Here is a 14,033-nt window from a genome sequence, read left to right as displayed (position 1 = left end):
CACAGAGTCACGTTAATGGAGTTGAGAGGAAGCGTGTACAGGGATGTTTGGACAGGAACAGATTTTCCAGCTCGACACAAGTGGCTCCCTCCTCTTTCCGATCATCTGTTTATTCATTCACTGAGCCGTTGTTGTTGAACTCTCACACGACTCCCATGAGTAATCTGGCTCAAGGTCTGAACAACTAGTACTACAAAATTAATGTTAGTATACTCAGAAACAAAGAACCTCAGGGATTCCGGAACTTTCCTTCATTTCATAGGAAGGAATCTCTCCTCCTGGGTCGGCGCTGTGGGCTGAGGTGCTGAAGCTTCCCCACATGCAGAGCTGCAGTTTTTAACGCATTTCTTCCTGAGGCGTCATCGTACAAGAGTTCCTGTTCGGGTCAAGAACTTGAGGTCTAAATGCATCTCATGATAGAAAGAGGATAGAGGACTGGTAAAGATGCAATGACCAAGATGATCGACCTTTAGAAGACATCCGCAGAGCAAAGTACTCCTGAAACCGTCCGCATCAACACAAAATATAGGCGATATCTAAATCCAGGAAAGAGGGAAAACAACTGAATACATGCCAAAAATAAGACATTAAATATTAATCAATGAATAATAACTTTTGCATTTCTTTAATAACTGCAACAGCAATGGCATTGCAAACAAAGTCAAATAATGGGATTAGCACTGTGCTGTACAAGGACAGATGTCTTCTATAAAAGTGCCTTGTGGTGCAAGAAAAGAGATACTACCGCGTTCAAGTGCTATGGGAAGGTGGGAGAAACCAAATGCGTCAGGTTGTTTGTTTTTTACCTTAAATCTGCGTGGCATTTTAGGTCAAAACTCATGTAGCATCAACAATCCAGAGTGTGCGATTGGTAAATACGACTTCTGCAGATGTCCCATTGCAATTTCCAAGTTGTAAAATTGGCGTTTCCCAATTTCCCTCAGCACTAGAACGCAGCATAACACGATGGCAAAGTGAAGACATAACGAGCCCAGTAAATACTGACATGGCAAATTAGACATTTCAAACAATTCAATGCCAAAAAATAGAATATGTGAATACATCAGTAAGCAAAAAGGTCACAGTGAATTAAAAATCAATTAATCTGGAGTACTTTAATAAGCTATAGTATGAAAATATGGCTAAGCTGAAGGTTTGTGTTTGTGATTCCATTTCTTCTTCTTCTGGCCAGGTTGTGTTCGGCGTACAAACAGGAATGTGTTAACGATAGAGAATCAAATGGTGCATATTCAATGGAAGAGTCTACACACAAATATGGTGTAATATGAAAGTTCTGCCACAGATTTGTACCATTGGACATATTACTATATACATCTCTCATTGCCTGTGCAAGCAAAGGTTTCTCAAAACTCCGCCCCCCCCCCTCGCGTTTTTACAAAAATAGTTCTTTTCTATAATGGATCTGGATCTACTTTGTAATATCGAAAAACGGAAAGGAAAAAACCCCAAAACAAGTCTAAAATGTAAATGCATATAAACCTCAAGATGAAAGAAAGGTGACATCTTGACCGTGGAGTGGATTTTGGCACTTCTTCATACAAACGAGTTAAAAGCACAGAGAGAGCGTGCGGCGTCTCCTCGCCATCAGCAGCGGCTGTCCAGCGGGTCCAGGGAGAAGACGGTGCCCTCCAGGGTTAGTCCCATTTTGAACCCCTCCTGAGGAGACAAGCAGGGAAGGAGGAGAGCGGTGAGCCGAGACCCCGCCCTCACGCAACAACCGGCTCGATAACGACTTTAGTGGATGAATAATGGGACTAAAGCCTATAAGCCTCTGAGTGCAGAGGGACAGAGAGCGGCATGCATTATGCACAGAGTTAATGCCACTGTAAACACAATGAGAGGAGAAGAAGAGGAACGGGAGGAGCTGGTGAATAATGCAGCCGAATATTATGACATCTAATGAGAAAAAACAACAACAACAACGACCTTGGAGAGGTGAGACAAACAAAACTAAAGCAGAGTGAATCAGAGTATAAAAGTAGAACAAAATCTACTGGAAGTGACTTCAGCGTTGATTTGCATGCAGCAGCAATGACAGCATGCAGAGGAAAGAGAGAGAGAGGGAGAGAGACAAAGAGAGAGAGGAAGAGAGAGAGAGAGAAAGGAGAGAGGACAGAGGAGAGAGAGAGGGAGCGAGAGAGGGAGAGAGGAAGAGGGAGATACAGAGAGTACAAACCATCTCTGACGCTACCATTGGAAGCAGAAGGTTGATTAAACAGGGAGAAGAAGAAGAAGAAGAAGAAGAGGCCAAGGTTAACATCTAACATGTGCGTCTGTGTAACACTGCCTCCTACTGGCAACACCGAGCTTTAAAACACACAACAGGTTGGAAAACACAAACCAGCTGAACACATTAACAGCATTGTTTGGTTCTGGACGGCGTAATGAGTCACTGACTGTTTCTTTAGTTTGGATTAACAAAATTAAACCAAATTAAATCGGCCCCGCTGAAGGACGCTGGGATTTCATTACAAACATTCTGGGTTTATTACAAACAGAAGAATAAACAGGAATGTGAAAGTATCCTGATTCCTCACAGTTTGCTCGTTTTATTGCCACAGCAGCACAACACAAGGACCAATCAACTGCTACTTAAACATTTATGATGTAATAAATGAGGAGGGGGGGGGGGTTCTTACTCTCTACAACAGAGTTATTCAGCCTCAAATGTAGAGAAAGAATCCTCAAAGTGCCAGCGATGCAAACTGCTAAATGCCACAACAACCATGTGATCTCATCAAGTCATCCAAAGTCACAGGAAGAAATGTAACTTTGCCTCTGACTGAGCTGCCGGCTGCTGCCTACAGTCTCCAGAGCAGAAGCAGCATATCAAGGTACAATCTAAGAGAGTCATCATCACAGATGTAGCCTGGAGTGACTGTGAACTCTCTGCCTGTGGCGAGTCGCAGTCACAGAGTCTGACAGAGAGAAACGCTCACCTGCATCTCATCCAGCTTCGACTGAATATCTGGAGGGAAGTCGGCCGCCCCGCATGTGAACGGATCAAAGGGCTCGGCTCCAAACAGGTCTTTCCCTGAGAACACACAGACGGCAGGTGAGCCACACTTCAGACCTTCACCATCCACAAGAGTTTGACTTAAAGAAACACTTTGAGGTGTCAGAAGAAGAGTCAGTGTTATTCAGGTGAAGCAGCAGACATGTGGCTCCTTCACTGCTGTGTGAATCAGATACTCACGTATGTCTGGCGGCAGTGTGGTCGGCGGTGGAGGCGGGCAGCCGTTGCTGGCAGGCACGGGCACCAGCGGCGTCACGGCGGAGAAGGGGACCATGTCGAACACGTCGGTGGAGTCGGGCTTCATGGGGATGCTCCCTGCCTGTGGAGGGGGGAAGTCAGGAAGAGTGGTGAAGGTCAAAGAGTCGGACAAGAGCGAGTCACCCACAAAGCAAAGCAAGCAGCAGAGAGAGAGAGGAAGAGGCGAAAGGGCGTAAGAGAAGAAGCAGGAAAGCGAGAGCAGAAGCAGGAGGTGTTTGTTTACACGAGGCCGTGGGATGCTGTATCCCTCGCTCGGCTTAGGAGGAAGGAGAGGAGGTTTGGCAGGCGGAGGGGTTAGTAGCCCGCTGGAGAGGTTGGACTCGGGCGAGCTCATGGGCGTGAGCGTGACGGAGGAGATCTCCAGACAGGAGAGCGACTTGAAGCTGTGACACCAGAAGAGAGAGGAGGGCCTCTGCAGCATGTACGCCTCGTTAGCCGCGTCTATGTGCAGCGGCTGAGAAGAGAGCGCAGACAGGAAGTGAGCAGACAGAGACAAACGTACGCGTCCTTCCACATCTGGGTGGTTTCTCTCACAGGAGAACGCTGAGGAGTTTATCCCATCATCACCCATCAAACTAACTAACTCATCTAATCAATCTACTTCACAGCAGCTGTAGAATTAGCATGGTAATAGAACAGAACGCCGCTTTTAAAGGTTTTAGCTGTTCAAAATTATTTTATAACCACTAGGTGTCACTAGTGGGCAGCATCGTTTTGACAAAACAACCAAGTTACTCAGTTGAATGTACAGATTTGGACCTCGGGCCGACATTTGACCTACTCAGCGTTACTATGGTGATACTAATGCACTGTACAGGACGTACTGGTGGGACGTGAGCGATCATCAGCTGCTCCTCCAGGTCCTGAAGCTGCTTCTTTAACTCACAGTTTTCCGATTCCAGTTCTTGAATCTGCTTAAAAATCATAAAAAAAACATCAAACAAGTCAATCTAAGCTTTGCGTCAAGTTTTATCCGAGCTCAGACATTTCCGACGCTCAGTGAAGGCCACAGCAGCGTCTCAGCCTGTTGCACAGTAACACAATCACAGGTCTCCAACAACAACAACCACAGTCACAGCTGACATTTCCATCAGCGCAGCTCAATTTCACACTCCGGACGGCTCGGAATGATCAATACAAAACAAACACTGCGTTCTTTAATGAAAGCATCCGGTAATGTCAGCAGCAGAGTTGTGCCGGCGTAAATCAAGCGCACCCTTTTCTGCAGGGTTCCGATCTGTTTCCGCGTCTCCACGTCTTTGCCTCCCGACTCCAGGAACTTCTTGTAGGCCAAGTCGAAGGCCTGGCCGATGGTGAGAGTGATCTCCTCTGCCTGCACACACACACACACGTAGACGCAGTGTTAACGCATACAAGGTAAACAATAATGCTGTAATGAGGTAAACCTTTGATACGTACACATTTCTCACTGTCAAACACGTAGCAGAGGTGTTTGTTGGACTCAGAGTCTTTGCAGATGAAGGTAAATATCCTTTTGTCTGTCTTGTCGTCCGCACAGAAGGATATCCTGTGTAGCTGACAGTTATGCAGCACTTCCTGCGGGCAAAACGACAACGTCTTTAATCATTAACCCCATAAATGAATGAGTAAAACACAAGCCAACGGCTGAATGAAGCGGCTGCACTCACTTTCGTCTTGAGATCCAGGACCTTCACGCCGTAGATGGAGATCTGCAGCTCCACCTTGGGGGTCTTCTGTCCCTCAGACTTCTTGATGTGCCTTTGAAACTGCCAGAGAGATAAAAGGACGCATAAGAGACATGATGTATACCCCACCCACCCACACACACACACACACACACACACACACACACACACAGACTAAACAAGCAGAGATAACAGAGCAGCAGCCAGTTATCTTCTGTATTCAGGATGTTTGCATTTTAAACTATTTGGCACCAAAAGACTGAATTATTTAAAGTCCCTTAATTTATATCAACACCATGATTGTCTAGGGAAAATACGTAAAACGTGAAATAGTTAAGGGACGTATAATACCATAAGGATAAATTTGTTTTTTACCTAACCTAAGCCGGATTACATCATTGTCTATGCTCCAGCCTAACAGTGTTTTGATGATGTCATTATTTTGCTGCGACTCAAATACTGGAATTTCCCACCGTAGGTTAAGCATTCAAACTCACCAGCTTCCTTGAGAGTGAGACAGTAACTTTCTGCGCTAACCAAACAAACAAACATCTCCTTTAAAGCTTAATGTGTCACAGAGACAAACTCCACCTGTGATTCATTGACGGTGGAGCGTCTGTGACATCTGACGAGCTTATTGATGCCAACTGGCGTAAATATTAACAAGACACGTCTGTGAATTTAGGTCAGCGCCCGATGAAGGAGAGAAGAGAGGAAACAGCAGAATGTTGATGTTCCTCTGTGTGAATGATGTTACAGTTACAGGCGATGTGAGAGTTTAGGGTGAAATCATGTTCATAGTTAGAGAGAAACAGAAGGAAGATCTGTTTTAAAGTAGCAAAGCTAGGCAGGCAGGTGTGGGACTCTGCTGAACACTCACAGCCTCTTTATGTCAAATTGGGAATTGAAGATGTTTTCCTGAGTGTGCAGGTTGAAGGTCATGAGTGTTTGACCTTGATGAAGGTTAATGATCTCCAGGCCCAAAGCTCAATCTTTATATTTCACCAGAGCCTTTATACTCCCAGAGAGGTAACAGAGCTGGCGTATCCGTGGATACCAACCGGCCAGGCGAGCCACTCAGCCGGGATCTTTAGTCAAAAGTCGAAAACAAGCGTCCTCAACCAGCAGCAGTGTGTGTGTATGTGTGTACAATATGTCGCATTCTCTTACCATTGTGTTTTTTTTATCTTATTAACTTTAGTAGAGAGGAATGGTTGACCGGCTCCACTTATACATTTATTGCTGATTCAGCACTTACACACACACACACACACACTTGCAAGCTGGAGGAGAAACTCTGAGGGCACCTTGCTGCCTGCTGATGAGGCCCAGGCACATTTGTCATTCTTTCAGACTGCTTCAATCTGCGCGCGCACACACACACACACACACACACACACACACACAGTTACCTTCAGCTTCCTCACTGCATCCTTGACAACTTCTGTGCCTTTGGGGGCTTCAACCTCTGTGTTTCCAAGGAACTGTGGAGAGGAAGAAGGAAGAGGAAGATGAAGACAAAAAAAGGCAGATACATCCAGAGTGTGACAGCCCAGTACAGTACAGCCAAGGCAGAGCAGTACAGTACAGAGTGTACTGTGTGTTACTGTGCTGCAGAGGGGAGGAGGTGAAGTAACAGAGGAATACACAACTCCTGCTCATTAGCTCAACACTTTGATCCTCACTTACTTTACATTTGTTATTCTGAGTTTAAATTCATGCAGAACAGTAAACACTTGTTAAGACACCAAACTTATGCCTAAAACACACACTCACACACACACAGAGACGCTGGTGCATGTTTGCTAATGAAATCCCACACACAGGCGCACACTTCAGCCGCGCCGCACTTCTCCTGTTCTCCATCAGATGGAGCCATTAACCTTTGTGCCTGAACTTTGTGTTGTCCATCTGGCTGGCAGACACACACACACACACACACACACACACACACACACACACACACACACACACACACACACACACACACACACACACACACACACACACACACACACACACACACACACACACACACACACACACACACACACACACACACACACACACACACACACACAGCCTGGATGCCTACCGAGCTGTGTGTGTGTGTGTATCCTGTTCCAATATCTGCATACATACACAAACACGGTTCCCACTGAAGCGAGGCGAGCGAGACGGACGGAGACGTGGGTCTCCAGGCTACAGGACGCTCTGCCTGCTTGTTCATTCATAGATCATCTTCATCATACGTGAGGCACTGTGACATTATGAAGTGAGTCATGTAGAACCATTAAAGCAAACACAGTAGGAAAATAAGCCCCAAACATTGAAATAAAGCTTTTGTCCCCGACCCTGACATGGACAGATGGACGGACGGATGGAAGGACGGACAGATGGGTGGATGTTTTTGGTACGTCACGTTTGAGGAAACTAGAACTCTGTAATCCCTTATCCAGTATCATCACGGTTACCCATTTACAGGACTAGAATATGAGGATTGGCGAGGAACTCTGGCGTGACAAATGTCCTAAAACTTCAGGACAAAACAGCTGTAAGACAAACGAGACAACACAGACAGACGCATGGATGGAGAACGGAGGAGCTCTCGTTCCTGACCGCTGCATCCTGAGCCGCGGCGGAGGAGGGAGGGGGGAGAGGGAGGGGGAGGGGGAGAGGGAGGAGGAGGGGAGAGAGAGGTTTGACCAGATAACCCAGCTCGCCAGCTCATCCATCAACTGGTGCGGACAATCAACCTCTCTGCTGCCTACAAGGGACAGAGAACTCCAATCTCCACGCAGATTCAACATCCTTTCAGGCATTACTGCACAGATTTGGAGGCTCAGTGTCTTCATTCCCTCTCTAGATGACAGGATTGGATACTGTGTTGGAAACTGGGGTTCAAATGTTTTCCAGAACATCCTTCTCCATCAGTAGGAGCTACAGAGCTGCAGTATTCTCTCACTTTAAGGATTCTACATGGACGTTCTAGGCAAATTCTTGCAGCTTAAACCTCCCAGACACATTTCATATTTGATATTTACTTCACAGGAATAATCCTCTCCACACACACACACACACCTTGCTCAGGTTGCACCTCGGCAGCAGTAATGGCGGGCGAGTGCAGATCTTCACCTTGCTGCTCTGGTGACCCTCGTCTGCCTTTTCACGCTGCCGGTGTGTGAAGCGGCGCGGAGCGGCTCGCTGTTCTGCGTCAGCAGAGAAAATCAGCCAGGAGTCGATCCCCCCTCCCCCCCCCAGCTTCCTGTTTGCCTGCTGCAAAGCTGAATATCGCAAAATAATGGTTTTTGGGAATTCTATTTTAAGGATTTGTTGAGGTAATGTTAACCTTTTTCTGAAAATAAACAGGGACTGAATAAGCATTTTCAAGACTTCTCTCAGCGGGGAACAGAACCGTCTGGAGCACCTGGAGGGAACAGGAAGCGGCTCAACCAGGATCCACAACCGCAGCTCAACACTGTAGAGCCAGAAACAACACCATCAATAACACAGCATGGAGGTTTGACCCTCGTACGCAGGCTCAGGCCCTCAGTCCGGACTAAAGAGCGCTGAACTGTAGAGCAAAGACCTGAAGAAGGCGCCGGCTCATCGTCTCAGTCTGGATGGGGAAGTCGGAGCTTTGGAATCTGCTGACTATAAACACCTATAATACCAAGCTGGGTTCAGCCTGAGACCCTCAATGAACACACATCAGAGATCAGGCTGAGCAGAATGGAGAAGCAGGAATGTTGCAGTGGTGGAGTTTTGTCAAAAAGTTGGTCCAGAGTCCAGAGACAGAGGGAGAGAGCTTCATGACCCCAGTGAGATGAGTGCAGATCCACTGTCAGGAAGCGCAGGCTGAGCGTTTCCTGTAAGCACTTTGGCCGTCTCTCTCTCTCCCCCTCTCTCTCCCCCTCTCTCTCTCCCTCTCTCTCTCCCTCTCTCTCTTGGGATCTCAGCACATCTCTCTGGACTGGCAGCTCATCAGTGGGAGCAGGGACACTGACAGCACACTTTGCTTTGAGAGATCCGTCTCCCGTCGGCTCTTTGATGCAGGCCGGAACGTCAGCAGGAGGAGGAGGAGGAGGAGGAGGAGGAAGTGGAAGTCTGAAGTTGTACCTGGATGAATAGAAAGGCTTCGGAGGCGCGGGGACGCACGCTGACTCAAGCTTTCCTCGCAGGAGAGGAAGATGAAGCAGAACAACCGCTCTGACAGGCAAAGTGCCTCCCACGTGAAACACACTTCCTCAAAGTTGTCGGGAATAAAAAAAAGAGACTTTTGTGAAGAGAGGAGTTTGCAGATAAAAATAAACACGCCACTTCTCCAGTCACCGCCGCCGAGCACTAGACAATCAGACTCCCACTGAAGGACGACACGCTTTCCACACCTTTAAATGCTGACAGGTCAGATTTTCCTGCATGACAGAAGGAGAAGCAGCAGGAAGAGCGAGCAGGAAGCAGAGGCTCAGTGTTCAAACTCTGGATCAACCTCATCACCACAACATCACAGAGAGATAAGACACCAGCATCAGGAGATCAATCAGGTCTCTTTGTTTAAAGTCACTCAGATATCAAACTGCTTTTTAACAAATCAACCAGTTCGGGGCGAGTGAGCCGGTGAGCCACCATTGAAAGAGCCGAAGAAGAAATGCATCATGGGGGATCTGATGCTACTCGCCCCCAACTGAGAGGTGCGTTTGATTTTATGGTGTTTCTTCCTTTTAATTGGGGTTATTAGCGAGCCGCTCGCCCACACCGTCACACACACACACCGACACACACACCCACCCACCCACCCACCCACCCACCCACCCACCCACCCACCCACCCACCCACCCACCCACACACACACACACACACACACACACACACACACACACACACACACACACACACACACACACACACACACACACACACACACACACACACACACACACACACACACACACACCTTACCTTTACATTGTAGGGTATGTAGTGCTTGGCCAGAGCTTCCGGCGTGTGCATCCATGATTTATCTGAAACGACACAAAACAAACCACAACATCTGATCAACAGAGATCAAACGGAATAACACACGGTGCAGAAACACACACACACACATCACTCAAACACCTGTGTGTGTGTGTGTGTGTGTGTGTGTGTGTGTGGAATGGTAATGAAACTTGAATGACTTTATTAGAACCTAAGCTGCTTCAGAGTTCTGTGTGTTCTGTTCCTGCTGCTGAGAAGCTTCACGTCTCTCATCACCATAGAAACTAAACACAGCATTATAGCAGATCACAACATAAACACTGTCCTGGGGGCTCCATTTGCCCTGGACTTGGACTTAAGATTGAAGTTTTCTACGCATTCCTATACGACTTCCTCAGAGCAGCCGAAGCAGAGACGGATTCATTTTCTCTGGAAACACAAAGCAGCAAAGTCAAAAGCTTTAGTTTGATTGCATTTGAAGCCATTCCACATTAATACACTGCAGATGTCTCCCAGCGCATTAAAGGAAAGAATTCATCACAGCTAACCGAGCCAAATTATTACCCAGATATGAAACGGCTTCATCAGCGTAAACTGCAGATGGTGCTGGTGTGGGCGCCCGCACGGTTCTTACGGCTAATTGGTCGCTTCCCTCAGTGTCACATAAAGCCCGGATGAAACGAGCAGAGGGTCAGAGGTCGCCGAAGGTCGCCCGCGGCACGACCCGACACGTCCCATCAGGCCGTTTGTCAAACGACGCCTGATTGAGAATTCCTTCCCGTCTTCATTTCCCCTCCGCAATCACCAGCGGTTGGCGGCGGCGTTAATGAATCCCCGCCACAGAGGACGCAGCGGCCGCGACCTCGGCCCGCTCGGCGGCGGCGTGATTGTTCCAATCAAGAGCTTGCTTGGCGACGGCGGCTACAGCGGTGCGAATCAACTCGTCTGCGTCCTCTTGGCGGGTATGCAGATGGGTTTACATTGTCGTCGCTGCTAAGTGGCTTGATGAATGCAAAGTCTATTCTAATTAGTTTTAATTTGGTGTTCGGCGTGCACAGGAAGGCTCCGGGTTCAGGGAGGGACGTGAACTCTTTCCTGCTCTTTGTTTCATGTTTCAGATGCTTTTCCTCACATTAGACGTCAAGCGTCTCCTTTCAAACTTTCCTAAGACGCAGCACAAGCAGATCGTCTCTGCTCACATCCAGCAAACCGCCTCTTCCCACATGCAATCAATTTCCTAGTGGGGCCTCTTGAGGGGAGGAGACGGAGCTGATGGAGGGATGGTGCGTCCCCTCCTTCCCTCTGCGGAGGAGGGGAAGAAACTTTAGTCTCACAGAGAGAGGAGGGAGGAAAGGAGGAAGGGAGGGAGTGAGGAGTCAGGGGGCTGACACAGAGGCATGACAGGTAGGGCTGGATATATTTTGCCGCGTCAGCACACACTGTTCTGATTAAAGCAGGAATGGAGGGAAGGAGGGAGAGGGCGGGGGTGAGTGTTGTTCTTCTCTCACACACTCTGAGTAAAATGGCATCAAAGCCAGAGCAAGAAAAGCAGCAAAGAAGCCGAGAGGTTGGACCCAGTGAGGGTGAGACACAGTGAGGGTGAGACACAGTGAAGGGTTCATGAGGACGAGGAGGCTCTGACAGCTGCAGGGGTCAAACCTGGAGGTCAGAGCGTCCCTGTGAGGCGGCGACGCTCCTCTGTCACACACTCACGTCCGACTCCTCGACCCTCACATTTTAAAGAACCTTCCAGAATTCGAGTATTCTCTCTGCCACGCGAGCCGGAGCAGCGTGGCAGAGAGAATAAAGGTCGCCGGTCCTTCGTGAATTCTCCACTCCAGCGACTTCCATCATTAGCATTAGCCGGCGCCGTAGCATCGGGGGCCAGTTGGGCTCTGAAACGGGCCGTCTAACCCGAGCCAGCAAACTAATGAAGGTCAGGGAGGGCGGCGACCCCAGCAGGCACCACTCCAATACTGTGTGTGTTTACTGTACTGAGCTGCAGGTCACAGAGGTCAAAGTCAGAATGAAGGATCTTACTCTTTACCTCAGCTGCTGTAGGATCTCTGCACTTTAAACCATTAAGGCCTGGAGATAAGAAAGGGAAACACCTAAAGACTTCAATCTGACATGGAGACCAATGTTTAGGTCAAGCAGTTACAGGCAGAATCTGAGCCGTGAAGTCTGGACGAGAGGAGGAGGAGGAGGAGGAGGAGAGGGAACGGTGAAGAGGAGGGAGGATCATCATCATTCCACCTCTGACTTCAGGATATCAGCGGCTCAGTGTGATACCTGACGAAAGTGTTGGAAGTGAACATCAAAAAGAGCCGGAGTGATAATGTGATTAACCACACACACACACACACACCCTCAGGGAAACGTCTTCATCTCCCTCCTCTGCCTCAGATGTTCAGTTCATATCTTTTAAGTGCTTTGCTGATTGAAAACAACAAACAAAATAAAGACAAAACACTTTTAGCTGATGAGTTCAAAGCTGAGGAGCTAAAGTTTGATGTCTTTAAGTTTGCAAACTGGATGGAAATTAACTTGGTGTGAAGACAACTTAAGTGTTAATGTGAGAGCGATGTAATCAGGTTCAAATGGAGAAGAAAAGGAGTCGGGAAATGCTGCAAATCATCAGTTTGGGTTTAACGGGTTTGCTGTCGTCGCCGAGCAACAGCCTGGTTTGGGTTTGTGGGAGAAGCCCAATCATTCCTGTCAGATCTGTGTGTGTGTGTGTGTGTGTGTGTGTGTGTGTGTGTGTGTGGTTTACGTTTCACAACCACTGCATACAGATACGTTTTCATCAGCGTGTGTGTGTAAAGGTCACAGCGACACACTGGCAGAAAACAACGGCCACATCCACATGAATGACTGAACGACTCAGCTGACACGAAAGCAGCTCCAGGTTATAAATGACAAACTCAACTCAACTGTCAGCCCCGGATCTAAAACACTGACCTGCATACACGCTCCAATTAAAGAGAGTAGACAGATAGAAATGGTTAATGGTTTAGTGCTGAATAAAGATGAGCTTGAGTTAAACGGCCCGGCACTGTTTCCTGCGCTCCAGCTCCTCTTCCTCCTCTTCCTCCTCACCTGCAGGCGGACGGATCATCGCTAAAGATGAAGCCATGCAGTTGCTCCGTCTTTCATAGCCAATGAAAGTAGTTAAAAAAAAAAGATTTTGATAACTGAAACTTTTACTTTAGCCCTGAAAACCTCAGCAAGTTTGTGAGGCAAGTCGATAAAAGCGTAAAGGGAAAAAGGAAAAAACACAGTTTAAGACAATAAATTGGGCGGCAAGACGTTTCTCCAATGAGAGCGTAAACTAGAAGCTGGCTGCAACCTTTAAATAAATAAAAACACACTTTTCCAGCTCTTATGCTCTGAATTTAGCTGCTTTTCGGTGTTGAATAATGCATGAAGTTTACTAATACTGTTCATATTTGAACACTTTTCCTGGACAGTTAAAACAAAACAAACACTTAAGCTGCGTTCGTCACCACAGAGACTAGAAGGCCACAGGCCGCAGGCTTCAGAATGGCCTTCAAGCAGACCAGGTCTCTACCTCACATCTATTCAAAGCCCGACCTGTGCAGCAAAGAGATAAATACGACACAAAAAATCAATCGAGCCGCTGTGGAGTTTCACACGCCGACGCTAAGTGGAAGTGAAAAGCGCTGTGAGGTTGACGAGGCCGCAGGCGGGTTTGTTTGTTTGTTAGCGGTTTGTTATCTGGCCTGGAGGACACGTCGCCAACATGATACAATGCTGCATCCAATAATATCATCACCATAGAGACGCTACAGACATACACAGAGAGAGGTCAGAGGTCAGAGCAGCCACTTACTTCAAGATATCTACAGCTCACAAAGACTGAACTGAATACCTGGACATGGAACATAGAAGTGAGACAGGAAACAGAGAAATGAGAAAGAAAGAAATCATCCCTAGGTTTTCAAAACAAATAAAAAGGAGAGATTTACTGATTTCTAATACGATGACATTAATGAAAATATTAACCAGCTATCGTTTGGATAGCTGGTTAATACGAGACTGGATTCATTACAGTCTCGTACATGAACTTAGCC

General features: G+C 47.5%; 1 protein-coding gene across 5 annotated transcripts in view; it reads right to left on the bottom strand.

Moving 5' to 3' along the window:
- Positions 1–606: 606 nt before the first annotated feature.
- Positions 607–14,033, bottom strand: part of gulp1a (GULP PTB domain containing engulfment adaptor 1a) — a 45,310-nt gene continuing 31,883 nt past the window's right edge. For 3 of the 5 annotated variants that reach the window (XM_076160580.1, XM_076160581.1, XM_076160582.1), the window contains exons 3-11: positions 9,922–9,983; positions 6,375–6,446; positions 4,945–5,043; positions 4,715–4,852; positions 4,512–4,628; positions 4,120–4,209; positions 3,218–3,356; positions 2,961–3,055; positions 607–1,677 (exon numbers count right to left, since the gene is read on the bottom strand). In XM_076160580.1, coding sequence (XP_076016695.1) covers positions 1,606–1,677; positions 2,961–3,055; positions 3,218–3,356; positions 4,120–4,209; positions 4,512–4,628; positions 4,715–4,852; positions 4,945–5,043; positions 6,375–6,446; positions 9,922–9,983 — 884 coding nt within the window. In that variant the 3' untranslated portion in view covers positions 607–1,605. Of the gene's footprint in view, positions 1,678–2,960; positions 3,056–3,217; positions 3,357–3,518; positions 3,750–4,119; positions 4,210–4,511; positions 4,629–4,714; positions 4,853–4,944; positions 5,044–6,374; positions 6,447–9,921; positions 9,984–14,033 lie in introns of all 5 variants that reach the window. The other 2 variants (XM_076160584.1, XM_076160583.1) reach the window with 2 other exon arrangements.

The sequence above is a fragment of the Genypterus blacodes genome, unplaced genomic scaffold (genome assembly GCF_046128005.1).
Source record: "Genypterus blacodes isolate CSIRO-AG114 ecotype Tasmania unplaced genomic scaffold, CSIRO-AGI_Gbla_v1 ptg000106l_1, whole genome shotgun sequence".
NCBI lineage: Eukaryota > Metazoa > Chordata > Actinopteri > Ophidiiformes > Ophidiidae > Genypterus > Genypterus blacodes.
This window is presented reverse-complemented; position numbering and strand designations above follow the sequence as displayed.